The following is a 17,173-nucleotide window of genomic DNA, read 5'->3' as shown; positions in this document are numbered from 1 at the left end:
TCAATCAGAAAAAATAGTAGGGACTGCTTTCCCTAGTTTATAAAAGTGCAAAATTAACAATAATTTTATTTATAAATACTTTATTATATTAAAAATATCTATTTGATAGAGGTTCTCAGTATAGAGTGTAAGCCTATTTTTTTGACAACTTTGTTCAGAATGAAGAAGAGGTAAGATGTGATTCATAGACCAGCCACCTAGACCATTAATATCTACTTGATTCCATGTATTGCTCTCCTTGGATTGTTTTGCATTTCACAAGAAAAGCAAGTGACTTTTCCACCAGCAAAAGAGAGGTCCTCCTTAAGTTCAGAAAGAAACTGATCAAAACAATTATTTGTTGCATCTCATCACCATTCCTCAAATCCAAGCAGTACTGACAGCCATCTTAGGAATGAATAATGCTTTCCCGGATGCTTGCTTGAAACCTCTACTCAAAGATCTCCTTAGTGTCTCACTTTCACTCACAAAGAGTCTGGCTCTGGTTCATGCTTAGAAATCCAGGAGCACCCTGCAAAGCTCAGGATTTGAATCTGGTAAATGACAACAGAGTCTTCAAGTGGGATATATTTGTATACAGTCAGATTTGCTAGCTGTTATAAATCTATAGTTTTGAGGTACCATCTGATTCTCTGTGCTGTATTCTAAACCATAAAATACATAGTGTTATTTCACTTGTTCAGTCAGACCTAAGTGCAAACATCTTGATTTCTGAAATGTGTGCTTGCCCATCCTTCAGCATTCTTCTAATCTCATGTCAAGTGCTGTCTAACCCAATACCACAACAATTCAAATACAGAACACTGCTTCTTTCCCTCTAACTAAAACATGATGGTAAGAACCTTGGATTTTAAACTTAAGAATTAAAGAAATTTACTGCTACTGTACCCTTACGCAGTCCCTTCCATGTGAAGTTCATATGAAGAGGCTTGGTTGCTTTCATTTTGGTCAATTTCATTGTAGTCATTTTGAAGGCAAAAAACTAAAAACAAAACAAACAAACAAAAAACCTCTGCAGATCATTGCTAAAAAGGCCTAGCAAAGGGCCTGCACCACAGTTATGTTGCTCAGTTTTGTATTTAGATCAGGATGGGGAGATTTCAAGGTGTAACAATTCAGCCATAGATCCATAGATAGGTTTGGTGGTGTTTTTGGTAACAGAAACAGCAATATATATATATATATATATATATATATATATATATATATATATATATATGTAGAGAGAGAGAGAGAGAGAGAGAGAGAGAGAGAGAGAGAATGAAAGTGTTCTAAAGTTCATTTGAAATAAATGAAAGCTTTCAGGTTCACACTTGAAAGAATTTTCAATACTATGTCCAAACACCAACAAAAGAGATTGAACTCAGGTAGAAGATTGAACAAATCATTGAAATCTGTAATCCCCAGGAGACAATAACAAAACTTCTTATCAAGGTACTATATCTTCTGGTTCAGTAGCAAACACAGGACATGAAAGTAGGTTTACTTATGGACAAATGTAAAGTTTCCTAGGCCTTTTATCTGGATTTCCAATGGACAGTTTTAGAATAGGTGGCTGCTATTGACACCCTGGGAAGACAATTTTCAAATTGCTTCCTGTAGGGTGTAACTTTCTGTGGACTTTAGGCCTTTGAGACCAAAACCCATGAGGCATTTATTATATGAGAATTTTAATAAAAGGTGCAATAACCCTGAAAATAGTGCCTTTAATAATCTAAGTACTATTAGTAACAATGCATGCATAGTGCCGTGCATTTATAACTATTTGTTCATAAAAATATGTGACTGCAATTAGGATATTTATAGTCAACTTATAAAAATACATGTAATTATGAATGGCAATCGTTAATCCCTAGCTCTAACCACAAGTCTAGAAGGATTAGCTTGTTATGGTAAAGTGCGATGGATAATTACAAAATGGACATAGCTCTCACACTTGAGTTTGACATACAAAGATGGCTATTACAGCATCATAGGAGCTTCAACTGTCACAATTCTCCCTTTCACATCACAAGATAAAATCTGTGAATTTAGTTCTGTGGAGATAAATGGGAATCAAATGGGAGAGAAACATTCACACGATACAACCACAGAGGAGAATAATTCTGTCACACAGTATTTATGCACAACCCTCAAAGAGGCTCACGGTTGCTGCAAGAATTCATGAGATGACATCTAAACTGATTAATGCTTTTGAGGTTAAGAACCTAAGTTTTAGCCAAATCTCATTCAGTAATTTAGGTGAGTATCTCTTTGAAGCTTAATCTCATGGAGAGTGGAGCTTCTATGGTACTTTCTATTTCGAATTTAATTCACAATCCAATTTAAATGCAGAAATGGTGTGGTTTTGCAAACTTTAAAAATCTCTCAGTTTAAATGAAAAACATTTCACTTAAAATATTCCATGAATCTGAAATATTTCCTACAGGTTTCTTTTCTTTAGGGTTTGATTGGTCATCTGTTGATAGTAGACAAATTCCTAATTTGAACCCCATCAGTACTTCACAAATGGACAGACCAATGAGAGAAAACTCGAAAAAGCTAGAGCGGTACACAAGCTGATGGAAAAGACTGAGGTTGGGGGTTACCTGCAAATCATGATCTCATATTTGGGCTGTATCTTGGTAACCAGTCAAGGATTATTGGAAATACCTGTATCACAGTGAGATTTGGGAAATTAGATGATGCTTAGTTAGATTCTTCTGGGCTTAAATTACTTCCAAAGACAGAGCTAAGGCATTTGGGGTGGTGTAACTCTTCCAGAGCACGGAATTCCATTTCAGTAAGTTATCGCTACAGTTCACTAGAGAGTACCATTGTGTTCTGGAAAAGACAATGTCCCTTCCAAAATGCCACCTCTCAAGACAGCTGAACAATGAGAAACTCATATTCACTTCAGACACATTGATTCTTAAAGATGTAACCTAGAAAAGAAGTCTTTCCCCATCCAAATGGAGGTTATCTGGATGGAGATGTGAAATTAATGCTGTCCTGCTGGTTTGGCAGAATATTCTGCTTTCTCCATATGCTTTTGGCAACTGGCATGCTAGATTTTCATTTTGTAATTCACCCTGCCAATCTTCTTTGCATTTAGAATGGTTTATGATAATGAAGGGAAAAGAAACAACCCAAACAGGCAACATTTTTTTCAAAAGCAGGTGAATGAATGGAGTATGACACACCATGGAAAGATTCGGAGTGTTAGTGGAATCTCTCAGCTGGTTTTTTCCCATCTTTTTAAAAGGCTGTTAAAAAAAAAAAATCTTTGCAAATGATGTGTAATCTGTGAAAGAAGAATCCCTCCTCCCATCTCCAAAACCCAAACCAAAATGTTCCTGAGAAACCTCCACTTCAAATATGAGATCATGGTCTGGAGGTTTACGAGTTTAAAAACCACTTTGTCCTGGCACAGCAATCATGAGGTAAAAGGCTAGGGTTATCCATGGCATGACTTTACAAATACAGTGAAACAGTAACTCTGCACTTACAGACAATTATTTTCCATACTCATCTGTAGGTATTGTGCCCAAATGAACGCAACGAAGAGGGTGTGGATCATTTCTTATAGAAATGCAAGATCTTAAGTTAGGACAAAACAAACTCCATTCAAGAAAATAACGTTTTATTTAAATGTTTTTCATTTTAGAATCTGTTCTTTCCCTTCATATTCTAGAATACTCTTTTATTCATAAAAATACAGTTGTTTTGTTACCTCATTGATCTATCAGCTTTATTTCCAAAGACTGTAATAAGAATGGGATGGTTTGTAACTTAAAAAAAAAATTTATCTGAGTTCGGGAGTTTTGTTTTACTTTTATAAGATGTTAATATTATTAATTCAATTAAACATAGAATCAAAGTTAGTGGGCAACAGTAGCTTTCTTCAGGTAAAAGTTCTTATGGACATTTGTTCCATCCTACCAGGAAATAAATTATGCTACTACTTGCCATGGAGAATGGCATTTTCTAAACATTTTCTCCACCAGGAAGCACAGCATTAATCCAAATAAGCACCTAACAGACAGATGGTCTGCTAGGCAGCAGCTTTAAGCATGAACTTGATTGAACATTTACCTCTTGGCTTTTTTTGAGAAAGAATTCAGCAGTAGGTACTGTTAGTACGTCACCTGTGAGGAGCTATGGTCACCTTAGGAGGTTACTTTCTAGGTAACAAGAACAATGATATTGCAAGAAGCTACAAAATGATGTTGCAGTAGTTACTGTGACTCTACTATAGTGGCCATGGCTTGGGATGTTGTTCCAAATATTAATGCGAGGAACTCACTAGAGTTTATAGCATTAAAATATTTTCCTTACACTAAGAACCATTTGATGGTATGTGATGAGTGATGTTGATCCATTTTTCTATATTTCACTCTACAAGTTTCCTAGTTAGGTTTCCTTTCTCTATGTAAATTATCTGTATTTCATGACAGTGTATTTTCACTATCTAAAATAAAAATGTTATAACTATGGAATACCCTGGCTTTCTCTCTCTCTGTCGTTCTCTGTCTCTCTCTCTCTGTTTTTCTATCTTTCTCTCCACACACAAACACACACTCACACTTGTGTACCCTTACACACATATGTATAGATGATATGCATAAAGTGCTCATTTGCAGGTGGTTGAACTCTCTGAAAGCAGCCATATCAGCTTTCCAAATACAGATAACTATTAAAGGCTAATGAAGAACCACCTCAACTATTTAGCTCTAACATAAGATTTTAAACACTGTTCATGTTTCTAATTCTAATGCTTTCTGTATTTTTTGTTAAAAAACTAGAGTCTCAATGATTAATAACATGACATGTAGAAACTAATAGGTTCAAATTTTTGTTTATTTTGCTTATCACATAGTTGAATAACCCTTTTGCTGCCTAGACAGATGAGTTGATCTTGAATGGCCATTGATGAGTCTATATATTTTGAATGGCCACTGATGAGTTTTATTGGCTAAAGCTGATTTGACTTTCTAGAGAAAGGTCAGCCTATCTGCAAATGGACACCTTCCTCCACACAAATACCAATGTGCACTAACGACGAATCTAAGTATATGTATATATGGCATATATACATATATATGTACACATAAAATGGATAGGGAAGTCCTTTGGTTTAGACAGGATTAAATATATACTTCCCAAGTGCATAGGTTTCCTTCAACCAACCTGTTCAAAAAACTAACATGAAAAGTGACATAGCAATTCTGACATTTCCTAAGTTTTTCTCCCTGTTTGGTGGCTATTTTTTCTCTCATTTCCATTGCTCCTAAGCATTTATTTTTTAAGTAATTAGATCTTTTAGCCTTCTATCTTAACACTTCTTTGATTCATCCATTCCTTGGAAGAGCTCTAAGATCACATCCACAAATTTATCTTTCGTGGAGATCAAGGTTGCAAGGAACTTACCCCCTTTTTATTCCCTCTTCCCCCCAAGAAGCAGACACTTTGATGTGCCGTGAGAAATGCACTCTTGATCTGACTTGTCTGTTACCCCTGGCCAGCCCAAGCAGCTGAGGTCTGAGCTTTACTCTCCCTGCATCGTTGTGCAATACTGGAAAAGAAAAATAATCCATCAGTCTGCACCCCTCAGACTGTGGTGACATGGTCAGGGTTCTCTTGAATTTCTATGCATCCAATTTCCTCTCTCTCCTTTCGTTTGGCGCGTTTCTTTTTCTTGTGGTGCTTTTTGGAAGGAGGGAAAAAGGTTAGGAACACAGGTAAAATAACAAAACAGTGCAAAAGTGTGCAACCCCCAGTGAGCAGCAAGCATTTGAACAGTGTGAAGGTCAGGTTCGAAGGCACAAATAGGAGGGGGACAAACCCAATAAGAAAAGAAGTAATATTTTGCAAAATGGCTGTCCCGTGCTCTTGCAGGGAGATTTTTATACATTGTGTTCGGGTGTGCTCAGTTGCTAATACAAATGTGTAAAGCAGTGGTGCACAGTGGTCAATGGCAAAATTTAAAGTGTAGATAAGGCACAAGATAGAAATACAATCCATGTCGACGTTCCATAATGTCATTAAGCCCAGAACGCCCAGCTCAACTGAGGTGACACTAAGAATTAGCCAGAAGTTTCCCAGAGGATGGATCACAAGAAAAAAAGTCAGGACTAACACCAGGAGAACACCAAAGCCTGCAATCAGAACAGGCACTGTAACAGACAAACTGTAATGGTCCATAAACACAAAGGAGGGGTTGAACACGATGAATCGGATGCTCTTTGAGAGGGAGAGGGGCCTCAATTTTTCCAACACCTCTATGACTTCCTTCTGCTTGTCTCTGCTAGTCCTGGCCACCAGATATAAGCGAGAAGCAATGATATTGTTTTCATCCCCTGCCTTGGAGAAGATGATATCATTTCGAAAATGCTGGAATTCTGGTTTTTTTAAAAATGAGCTTTGTAGGACACTGATGAAGTCACTCTTGTTATTGGCACTGATGTTGCTGACTTTCAGAAACTGGTGGTATTGCTCCACCCAGGACACTGCAGTGAATTCACTACAAAGTCTCCGTAGGTCTTCTTGGACACTGCTGTTCCAGTACTCAAGGGGCTCGTACACATAGAATCCTATCACAGGGCTGTAGTTGCTGAAATATTTTTGCTGAACCATGGCATAGGAGACGCTTGGGGAATCACTGGCAAGTAGATTAATAATGTTGGCTCCATCACTGATCTGCAAGCACCCCATGAAGGAGAAGGAGGCGTAAATGAGATAGAGGATGACAACAAATGGCTTCACATAGATATTGGTAACCCACTCATTGTAATGTTCACGGAGGAAGTGCTGAATGAAGTGGTGCTGGTAGGGGTTCGCCTCATGGTGTGATGTCTGTTGATGCCCATCACTCATCACTGTCTGGAACCATACAGGTTTGCGGTCCAGGTATTCTGCAGAAGGGATCTTACAACAAAAGATGCTGTGGTAGCGGTTTTGCTCTAGTTGGCCAGCGAAGACCAGACAGGAGCCAAAGAAAGAGAAAATGTAGAAGTAGTTTAACAGAATAGAGATACACATGTTCTGACAGAAGACCTTCACAGCCTCTATGTTTGTGAATGGGCTGGCACCCATGCCAAAGGTGATGAGGTACAGGGAGCTGGTCATGGTATAGGTGACCATCACATCAGAATAGGCATCTGCTACCCTGTCTTTGAAAGGTAAATTCTCTTTGGTTCTCCGCCATCCAGATAGAAGCTCAAATACTCCTTTAGTTCCATGACCTAGTGTCAAAAAAGAAAAAGGAAAAAGAAATTGTTTTTATTTCCTCCTATGGTTTAAGTGAATTCTTTATAGATTATTCGTGCTAAACTGTACATACTCTAGTCTTCAAAGTGCTATAATTCTCTTATTGCCATCTCAAAATTTGACTTATGCACAGGATATATTTGGTCCCTGTTTCCACTTTAGCAAATACCAAATTTATTGGTATTTTGGGCAAAATAAAGTATTCACTGTCCTATTAATCTGACAAATTGCAGACGTAATGTTACATTATTGCATGATATTTTCCCCCCTGCATACACAGTGTCTTCCTAAATGAATCATAAGTTGTCAGGAGCAGGGGCTGTTATTTGCACATTTTCAACATCATTTCAAGTGTTCAGTCAAGTGATTCATTGACTCATGGTCCTTAACCTCCATTTCAAGCGGATTCATATGCTGATCTAGGAAATTATAAGATGATACTAAAGGCTTAAAAATGGATTTAAATTGATTTTATAGTGTTGATAATATTCTTGGTGGCCAAATGGCTTAGAAACTAATTCATAGAGATTTGATTAATTAGCGTTGGATGCAAGTCAAAAAACATCGCCAGGTCACATAAAAGGTAGGGCAAGACCTTCAGGGAGAAAGATAACAGCAGGCACTTCCTTTGGACCCCTCAAAGAGCTTTTCTTCACATGGAGTTTCATTTATGGGATGAAAAAATACTTCTTTTTAACCAACTGCTGTACATTATTTGTTTATTTATTTATTTAGATACTGGGGTTTGAACTCAGGGCTTCCCACTTGCCAGACAGGGGCTCTACCATTTGAACCATTCCATTAGCCGGTTATCCTTTGGTTACTTTTGAGTTAGGGTTTTGCTTTTTTGCCCAGGTTCACCTGGACAATGATCTTCATATTTTAGGTTCCTTTCATAGCTGGGATGACAGAAGTATACCACCATGCCCACCTTTTTCCTGTTGAGATGGGGTCTTGCCAACTATTTGCACTGGCCCCCAAACCTTAATCCTCCTCATCTCAGTCTCCCCAGTAGTTAGGATTACAGGTATGAGCCATTGGTGCCTGGCAGGACAACCTTTGATAAGGATAAATAGGCAGTTTATTTAACAAGTATTACTTGGACCCCACTATGAGGTAGGCTCTGTTAGCTATTAAGCTGTTATTTTCATGAATTTGACAGACTTTAAGATATGACTACTTCCTGACTGGCAAAAGAAGAAAGCAAATGGAAAGCAGAGGTATTATACCCTACCTGTAATTTCCCTTTTTTTTACTTCCCTGAATTGGATCTGTCAATTACCACCCACGATATATCAATTGGCAACTTTCTGAATGAATGGAAATCTTCATAGATTGCTGTTTCCCTTTAGGCACAGTGACCCTAAACATGAACCATTTCTGTGACAAACTGTTTGGGCTGTTCTCCAAGAACTCCACTAGACAGGGATGTAGTTTAAAGGCACAAAATGACCTAATTCATGAAAACCTGGCACATGGATCTTGTGTGGCACCTAGAAATTGGAGTTACATGTCACATACTCAATTCACTAAGTACAGTTAGCCCGCCTTATCTGCTGATTTGTTACATATGGTTTTGGCTAAGTATGATAACAAAAAATATAAATGATAAAAAATTGAAAAGAAATCTCAAAAACAAAAATTTTAAATTCCTGCATTGCCTTAAGCAACTCAGTTGATGTGCAGAAACTCTCAGTCAGTTTGGTGTTATCATCAGTTCTGTTTAAATTGTTGTGAGTTCTGCAGAGTATTTTCTTGCCCTTAATTTTGTGAAAATATGCCTCCCAAAAGCAAATGGTGCCACCCAAATCAAGGTAAAAGTTATGGTAGCCCTCCCAAGTGCAAAAAGGGCACATAATGTGCTTAATTTAAGTGATAAAGTGAAGTTTTAGATCTGTTGAAGGGTGGCATGATTTTCGTGGAAGTTGGACATTGTGGGAAGAATGAGTCAAGCATTACCATATAGTACCCTGCACAGCCTGAGCATTTGTGATTTTTCCTCTGTGGCGGTCTCTTTGGAACCACATGCTATGGATAGGAAGGGTAGACTATAGTGGTCTAACAAAGATGGAATAATAGCTGGAGTCTTTTCTCAGAACTCCAGATGTGTGCTGCTTGTTCATATTACTAGTTGAGCTAAACAATTCCTGTCCTTAGTCCTTACTTTTTGCTTTTTTTTTGTGGTATTGGAGCTTGAACTCAGGGCCTTCACCTTGAGCCACTCTGCCATCCCTTTTTGTCATGGATATTTTCGAGATAGAATCTCACAAACTATTTGCCCAGGCTGGTTTTCAACCATGATCTTCCTGATCTTTGCCTCCTGAGTTGCTAGGATTACAGGCATGAGTTACCTGTGCCCAGCCTTAATCCTTACTTATATTTAAAATTTCAATGTAAATAATTAAAAACTTTATTTTCTAGCCTGCTTTTCAACTAGAGATGTTTCACATGACATAACTCTGGACAATGCAATGTAGTTGGAAATCATCTCAGGATGTTTACTGGAAAACCAGGAGATATTTCATCTTAAATGGCATCAACGAGTCACCAAAAAGAGCCCTAGTCTGCCTGCCTTTGGAATTCTCTTTTAAGAAAATGAAGTCTCCTTTGTCAAGACATTGTAAGTGAGTTTGATATGTGCAGCTGAATCTATTCCTAATAATGTTTTATAGATGACTTAACATTTACTAAACCTCTATTATGGGAGTCTAAGGAATCTTGATTATATTATAGATTTAAGGGGCTGATCTTTGATTTTAAAGACACATTGCCCCTCTTTTGGGAGTTAATAATTGTTAGAGAAACAAGGTAGGCATTGTATCACTTCTTCCCTCAAATTAAAAGCCTATGTATTCCCAAAGTTGTCTCTCCCGACTTTCCAGTCAGGAAAGATATGGTTATCCTACCAAGTAGAAAGGGTTAAGAACAAAAGGCAGGGTTTTTGTTTCTTTGTTTTAATGCAATGATGTATTTCTTCCTGCATTTAATTATAAGCTCAACATACATATATTAAGTAAAGCTTAATGAAACAGACAACACTGATTGTTCATGTCTTCTTGATCAAACAGAACACTTTCTTCTATTCTCTTGACAAAAATAAAATAGTAGGATAATGGTTAAGGTAATTGAAATAGTTCTTTAATTAGAGCTCCTCTCCTCAGAAATGAGGACTCTTGCTATCTTTTTAGTCAGGGGAGGGGAAAGGGTATATGGCACTATGGCTAAATTTGGCTGAACTTTGTTAATGGCCATTTTATTGAAACATTAGTACATTACGTAAGCCAGATTTTTGCTCTATGTTTGCATGTGTGGGAAAATGATTCTGAACCACATTAGGTCAAGTAGTTATTTTAAGTGTGATAGATACTAAAAACATGATCTCCAAACATGGCATGTTTTATCTTATTCATAGGTTTAGATACTTGATAGTCACTCATTTGATTCTCACCATAATCTGGTCTCTTCCTAGTAGTTCAAATTTATTGCCTGCCTTAGCCAGAGTTGTCTTTTCTTTACCCCATTAACATGTCCACGGTTAGCCTTATCTTCTCAGTTTTGTTCATGTTATCATCTCTGCCTTACAATAGTTTCCCCTCATTGCTGGTCATCTGTCCGTCAAGGGTTGATTTGATCCTCATCTTTGCCATGAAGACATCTCTGATTATCCTAAATATGTTTTATTTTTTCTGTTCCTTAAACTCTTATTTTACTAATTATTCACTCATTTTAGTCCTTAGCCCAGGGTTATTTTGCACTGGAGCAAAATACTTTTCTCAGAGTGTGTGTTCTATCTTTCAGTTAGAATACAAATTCTTCAAAGACAGGGAGTGAATTTTATGTTACTTTGATACTGAAAATACATCATTTTTATGTTACTTTTATGTAGAGTATCTGACAAAGTAATGATGTTCAGAGTATGCCTCACAAACCTCTTAATGAATTAAATCAGTTGAATACTTGATTCTAGATGGGTCCAAGTATCTTTCTATTACAAATTCTAAAATGTTATATATTTTGATACCTACACCAATTTTGTCCAGAAGAGCTATACACTATTTAACTCAATATGATTGTCTAGGGCTTGTACATATAAGGACTTTTTCTAACAACATATGAGACAAAAATGCAAGCAGGAAACACGTCTATTTCAAATTGTTAGTCCTGGCCATTTTCACTTAGATAATACTGAGATGCAAATCATAGCTTCTAAAGCAACTATTTTGAAAATAGGAATATATACATGGAAAAATATATTCTTGCTTATGACCAAATCATCACTATTTCTGCAAAAATCAAGAAGAAGGGGCAAGATTTAAGAAGATAATATGTCAAACTGATTTTTTGGGGTAGGTATAACTTCTAGTATCACTTAATGAGAAAATGTAGTATATGAAAACAACTTAATTGTTTATTTTGACCCCTTGGTAATGTAGATAAATGCCTTTATTAAAATTCTAGAAATCATTCAATTTTTAGATTTAAAAATACACCTAATTTTAAAAAGGATCAACTCTGATTGTAACTAGCTCCATTGGTACTCCTTACTGGGCTTTTCTTTGATACATTGTTTTAATAAGCACTTGCTGTGGATTTCTAGTTCTTTTTAGTCATTGAAATGAGAATTCTCTACATTTGCCTTGGAAAGACTTATTTACCAGGTCTTCCTTTTCTCTCAAAACATGTAAAACTCTTGAGCAAGTTGTCAGAGCCTGACATCTCCATCAGAGGCATAAGAAATAGGGATTAAAAAAAAAAATACTAGTTCTCATGACTGCTCCAAAGAAAGCTTTCTCCTTCCCCTTAGCAGTATTGCTGCTTTGGGTAGCTACACTTTTAATTGTTATATTTGTAGAAATGATACCTAAGCATAGTGGGAAATAGCACAGTACTGGTAACTACAGGATGTTTGCCATGGGAAACATTCCAAATCATTGCACCTCAAATGTCAGCTTCTGAATCAGCTGAGCACTGATAACTTTACTGCCACAGTTGAACTGGCTGTGTCAGGGAGGAACCCCTGGAATTCTTTTTTTAGCATTACTTGCTGAGGACTCATACGGCCAATAGCTGAAATAGTATTGCAGAGTCCACACACATGAAGGTTTGTTTTTCTGTTCCCTCCCTCTTTCTGATGAAAAAGAACTGCCATGGAACTTTTCATTTTCTTCTCAGTACTTCTCTTATCTTCCATGTTCTGCCAAATGAGTGTATTGTTTTAGAGAAAAGAAAAAAACATGCCTGACAGTCAGATGCTGTCAAGTAGGCCTTGGTGTGGCAGGAGTGGTCTGGCATTCACAGCTGGGCTGTTGACCACAGACAATCTTATGAAACAGCATCAGGCAATGCTACTCTGTGACCTGGATTGATTGAGACAAGACAAATCTCTTCCATAATCATAACTGTGCACAAATAAAAACCAATCAATGTCCAAAATAGAAAATGGTCCAAACATCCTCCTATCAAGAGCAGGAGGAGTGACTGGTGCTTCTTTGCTAATCATGGTTTACTCTTGCTCCAGTACCTTCTCTTCCTGGATATAAGAGTTATTAAGATAACTGGTCAAAGTATTAGCTCTCTTTTTGACAGTGACCAACAATGCTCTCTTAAGCCCTCATCCAAATCATCTAACATTTGCAGAAATAATATAGTTAGTATATTTTAGTGGCCTCCACGGATACTCAGGCAGTGGGGTTTTCCTCATTGCCTTGAGTTAATAAACTTAATTTGGTTCAATTGTAGTGGTATTTCTGGTGGTCTTTTGCTGGAGGGCTTTGACATTTTATGACAAATATTTTTGGAAGATGAAATATGTTAAAATTTTTTGTTATTCCTGTTGGCTTTGTAAGTTGGATTCTTTTGAGTATAGGAGTTCTAAAAAGAATAGTTCATGAGAAATAAGACCTGTAGGATTTGAATAGTGAACTGTGCCACAAGTAAAAGGGATGACTTACTTCATGCGAGAAGTAATATTTTGGCTTTGTTCTCACTCAGAAAAGAATGCCAGTTGGGCATGTGAGAAGTGGGAATATCTGAGAGGAATGTGACACAGATATTATTTTGAGAAGAGAAAGAAGGAGCCATGTGGAACTAAAACTTCTTTACTTTAGAGAAAGAGTGATGAATGGGAGAATTTGGAGTGGCATAGTCATCAAAAAGAATGGATTGGTAATTTACAGACTAAACACAAAACTATGCATTTAAAAATCAAGACCTTGAATAAAGGTTCATGTTAAGGAAGGAAATAAATACAAGAACTTATGATTAAGATGATCTTAGCATTTATTGAGCTAAAGACATTTAAAGAACAAAAGCTGGTTGGTAAATTTAATTTATTCATTTGAAGGTTATTTCCTGAGTGCCTCCCACTAAGAAGATATGGTAAAATGCCATCACTCTGAAGTTTAATAACTCCTATTTGTCCCATTTGAAAACCACATCACATCCATATATCTGAATTTAACAGCTCATTAATTGTCAGCTTTGGGCATCTTTTATCCTATAAAGAGTAAAATGGATGATGATTTAAGATTTCTGTAATACCAAGAGCTAGAGATGCTTTTAAAATGTCTGATTCAATCATTGGGAAATCCATTTGAAATGAAAGGAATCTTACTTTGCAAATTTAAATTATACACAGTTTCAGTTTCTATTAAATATCATTCAAGAGAAAATCTTCAGAATTATAGCACAGATCTTGGTAAAAGTATAATGCTTGAAAGGGCAGGTGTTCCAAATACTTCCTGTCTTTCTTATCAATGAGGATGTAATAAAAACATTCCAGGGCTGGAATTCTATCTGAACAGAATGGAAACTCAATTAACTAGAAAGCTCAGGAATTCAATGGTCTGATCATTTGAATAGTCATTAAATTAACCAACCAGAACTTCCTTTTTGGTTCTTCTTGCATTGGTTGGTTAGCTTCATTGGAAAAGATGTTTCTAAAATGTGTTATTGGTATATCCTCCTTCTGTAGCCAGTCCTCAAAAAAGAAAAAAGAAAAAGCTGTATGTGTAGCAGTTAAGAAGATGCTCTCTGCTGCCAAATCTAGGTTCATCACTGTATATGATGAGGGAGAATTAGTTTAACTTCCGAGTGTGACTATGAAGTGAGATAATAGTGATTACAAATAGTTCCTGATACATAGGAAATGCTCAATGAATGTTGGCTGTTATAATTTATTAAATAATACACTGGCAAGGCATCATTTTATTATGCATCAGTAGTCAGGAAGAAATATAGTGTACTGGTTAAGGCGTTGGCTCGGTGGGTTTAAATTTCCTCACTATCATCTATCAGATGTGTGGCCTTGGGCAAAGGAGAACAGCTCCCTGGCTCTTATTTGCTAACCTGTAAAAAAAAGAATAGCAGTAACTGCTGAGAAGGTTGCCACAAGAAGGGAAGTATAACATGAGTCAGCTAATAAAAATAACTTGGCACACAGTTAGTGCTCCTGTAAATGTTAATTAACTCTTATTGAATATAGTTGTAGAAATGTGGGAGTTTGGGTTGAATGTGTACCAGGTTTAAAGCTGAGTATAAAGTTTTCTTCCCTGCTTGTTTTGAATTTTTTTTGTCCTTATAAGTTAATTGTGGAAAAATGTTGATTAATAAAGGGTTTTGCATTTACATGGGCATTCTTATTCAGAATAAGCTAATAGATTTGTTCATCTTTAGCAGGAGAAATGCTGAAAGGGTCTCTAAATGATTCTGCAACTCAGAGAACAAATCATTGACTCCCAGGAAGAAAACATAGCTGGGCTGCTGGGCAGTTGAGCTGCTGGCAGCTGACTGAGTTCTATCAACCTATAGGACAAGGAGACTCCTGTACAAGTGTTCCCTCAGAAGTGATGAAGTGTTGTCATCTCAGTGTATTTTGGGGACATACAGGCTTCCTTTTCAGCTGAAAAACCCACTTACCACCATAGCTCCCCTTCAGCAGTTCATGGCTTAGTTTGCTTTATTGCTACATAAGTTTATAAACAGAAGCTGTATCAGAAAATGCTCGATGCTAATTCTCAAAGGCAGAGGATTGAGAATAAGGGGTGAAGCAGAAAGCAACAATGCAGAGGGATGCCAAGCTCAGACTGGAGAATTTAAGCCCAGATTCAAATCCCAGCTGCATGACTTCCTAACTGAATAACATTGAAGAAAAAACCTCCTCACACAGGATTGCTCATGTGCAAAACAGATGTACATGAGATAGTCCACATAAAATTTACTGTAGCCCTTGGTCCATACAAAACAATATACATTAGCCACCATTTTTTATTTATGGGTGAGAATAAATTGGGGAGTCTTAGCTATTTGCTCACAGTGTACTAAAAACTTCCTGAGATTCATTCTTGAAGTTATCAACAGAGATGACAATTAACTATGGCACTGTGTTAGGATACTGATTGCCCACTTAAGATAAATCTTACTCCTTCTGTCCAACTTGATAATCATCATGGACTTTGAACTGCCCAACTCCACTAGGCAGAGAAACAATTGTTTCATCAAGAAACAATAAGGGCAAGTAGTCAAATGAGAACCCTCCCAGAAAGCTATGGTAAAACAGATAAGGGGACCCTAAGGAAGAAGCCACATGACCATCAAAAAGTTTAGGCACATGATCTGAAGATTTCTCATGCTTAGAGATCTACAAAAACTCCAGGGCTTTTCAGTAATTACAACACACACGCACACACACAGAAACCAAGAAACAAAACAGCCTCACTTTTTTTTTCTTTTCAGAATATTTTCACCTATAATTAACTGATAGCAACACAGGGCTCAAAAATGTTAAATAAAGAGCTAATGATAGCATGTTAGAAGCTTGTAAAATTTATTATCTCTTTGAAACTTTCTGAGATTTCTTAAGAGGTAGGCTATATTAACACTGGTATGGGAATCTTCAATAAAATAATAACCTTCTCAAATAAATGAATGAATCAGGAGACACTAATTAAGAAGCTACCGATGTGTATTCCTTCTACATTCCTCCAAACTGTAAGTATATGCTACTCAAAATACTTTTTTTTTTTTTTGGCAGTACTATGGATTGAATTTAGGGTCTTGTACTTGCTAGACAAGTGCCATTCTACTACAGCCTATTCCTGATCCAGGCTTGCCTTGAATCTCAGTCTTCCTATTTCCTCCTCCAAAGTATTTGGGATTTTATAGGTATAGACCACACCTGACTTTGTCCAGAGGCTTTCGAAATTTGGAATGTTTTCCACATTTAAAGTTGAAACTAGTCACCTTGAAGCTTCTAAAGTTTGTTCCCAATTACATCTTTGCATGTCAATGATTCTCTCACAGGCACATTCTTTAAATATTGGAGATGATAGCATGGTACCTTCCATCCTCTTCAGAGCAATCATCTCATTAGTTTACATGTGCATAAAATTCCGTCTGCAGCAACACATAGCTGTGAAACCAAAGACCACATCTTTAGTTTTATCTTCCTGTCACTACCTAGCAGTGTGATGAATATAAGGGGATATTTCTTGAATCTGGTGCTGATGACATGTTTTGTGGGATAAACTTGCTAAGCTCAAAGCACACCCAGGTACTACGGGGAGTGGCAGAGGATAAACCTTGTGATGTCTCCTAACTACAGTTAGGGAACCACAGTAGAGTGGTTGATATTTACATGTTGTGAATTGTTATAAAGGCAGCCTGCCTTATTCACCATTTTGGCCATGTGTGGTCAACAGCAGTCTCCTTGGAACCATATACCTATGGATGCCAAGGTCTACTGTAGGCCTTCCATCTTCTCTTCTACTGTTGTGGATAGTAACATCTAATTTGGTAGCTGGATGATTTCTGCAATGGATGTTGTCAAGTCATTGTATAAAGTCTGTTCTTGTCAACTGTGAAGTTCCTTGAAAGGAAGACTCCTTTCTCTCTCACGAGGCAGAGTATCCTAGAAATATTTGAATAG

General features: G+C 37.0%; 1 protein-coding gene across 1 annotated transcript in view; it reads right to left on the bottom strand.

Annotated features, from left to right (window-relative positions):
- Nucleotides 1-1,231: 1,231 nt before the first annotated feature.
- Nucleotides 1,232-17,173, bottom strand: part of Ptchd4 (patched domain containing 4) — a 191,855-nt gene continuing 175,913 nt past the window's right edge. The window contains exon 4 of the mRNA XM_074081984.1: nt 1,232-7,223. Coding sequence (XP_073938085.1) covers nt 5,590-7,223 — 1,634 coding nt within the window. The 3' untranslated portion in view covers nt 1,232-5,589. The remainder of the gene's footprint in view (nt 7,224-17,173) is intronic.

This window comes from Castor canadensis, chromosome 8 (assembly GCF_047511655.1).
Source record: "Castor canadensis chromosome 8, mCasCan1.hap1v2, whole genome shotgun sequence".
NCBI classification, from domain to species: domain Eukaryota; kingdom Metazoa; phylum Chordata; class Mammalia; order Rodentia; family Castoridae; genus Castor; species Castor canadensis.
Note: the sequence above shows the minus strand (reverse complement) of the source record. Positions and strands in the feature narration are given on the sequence as shown.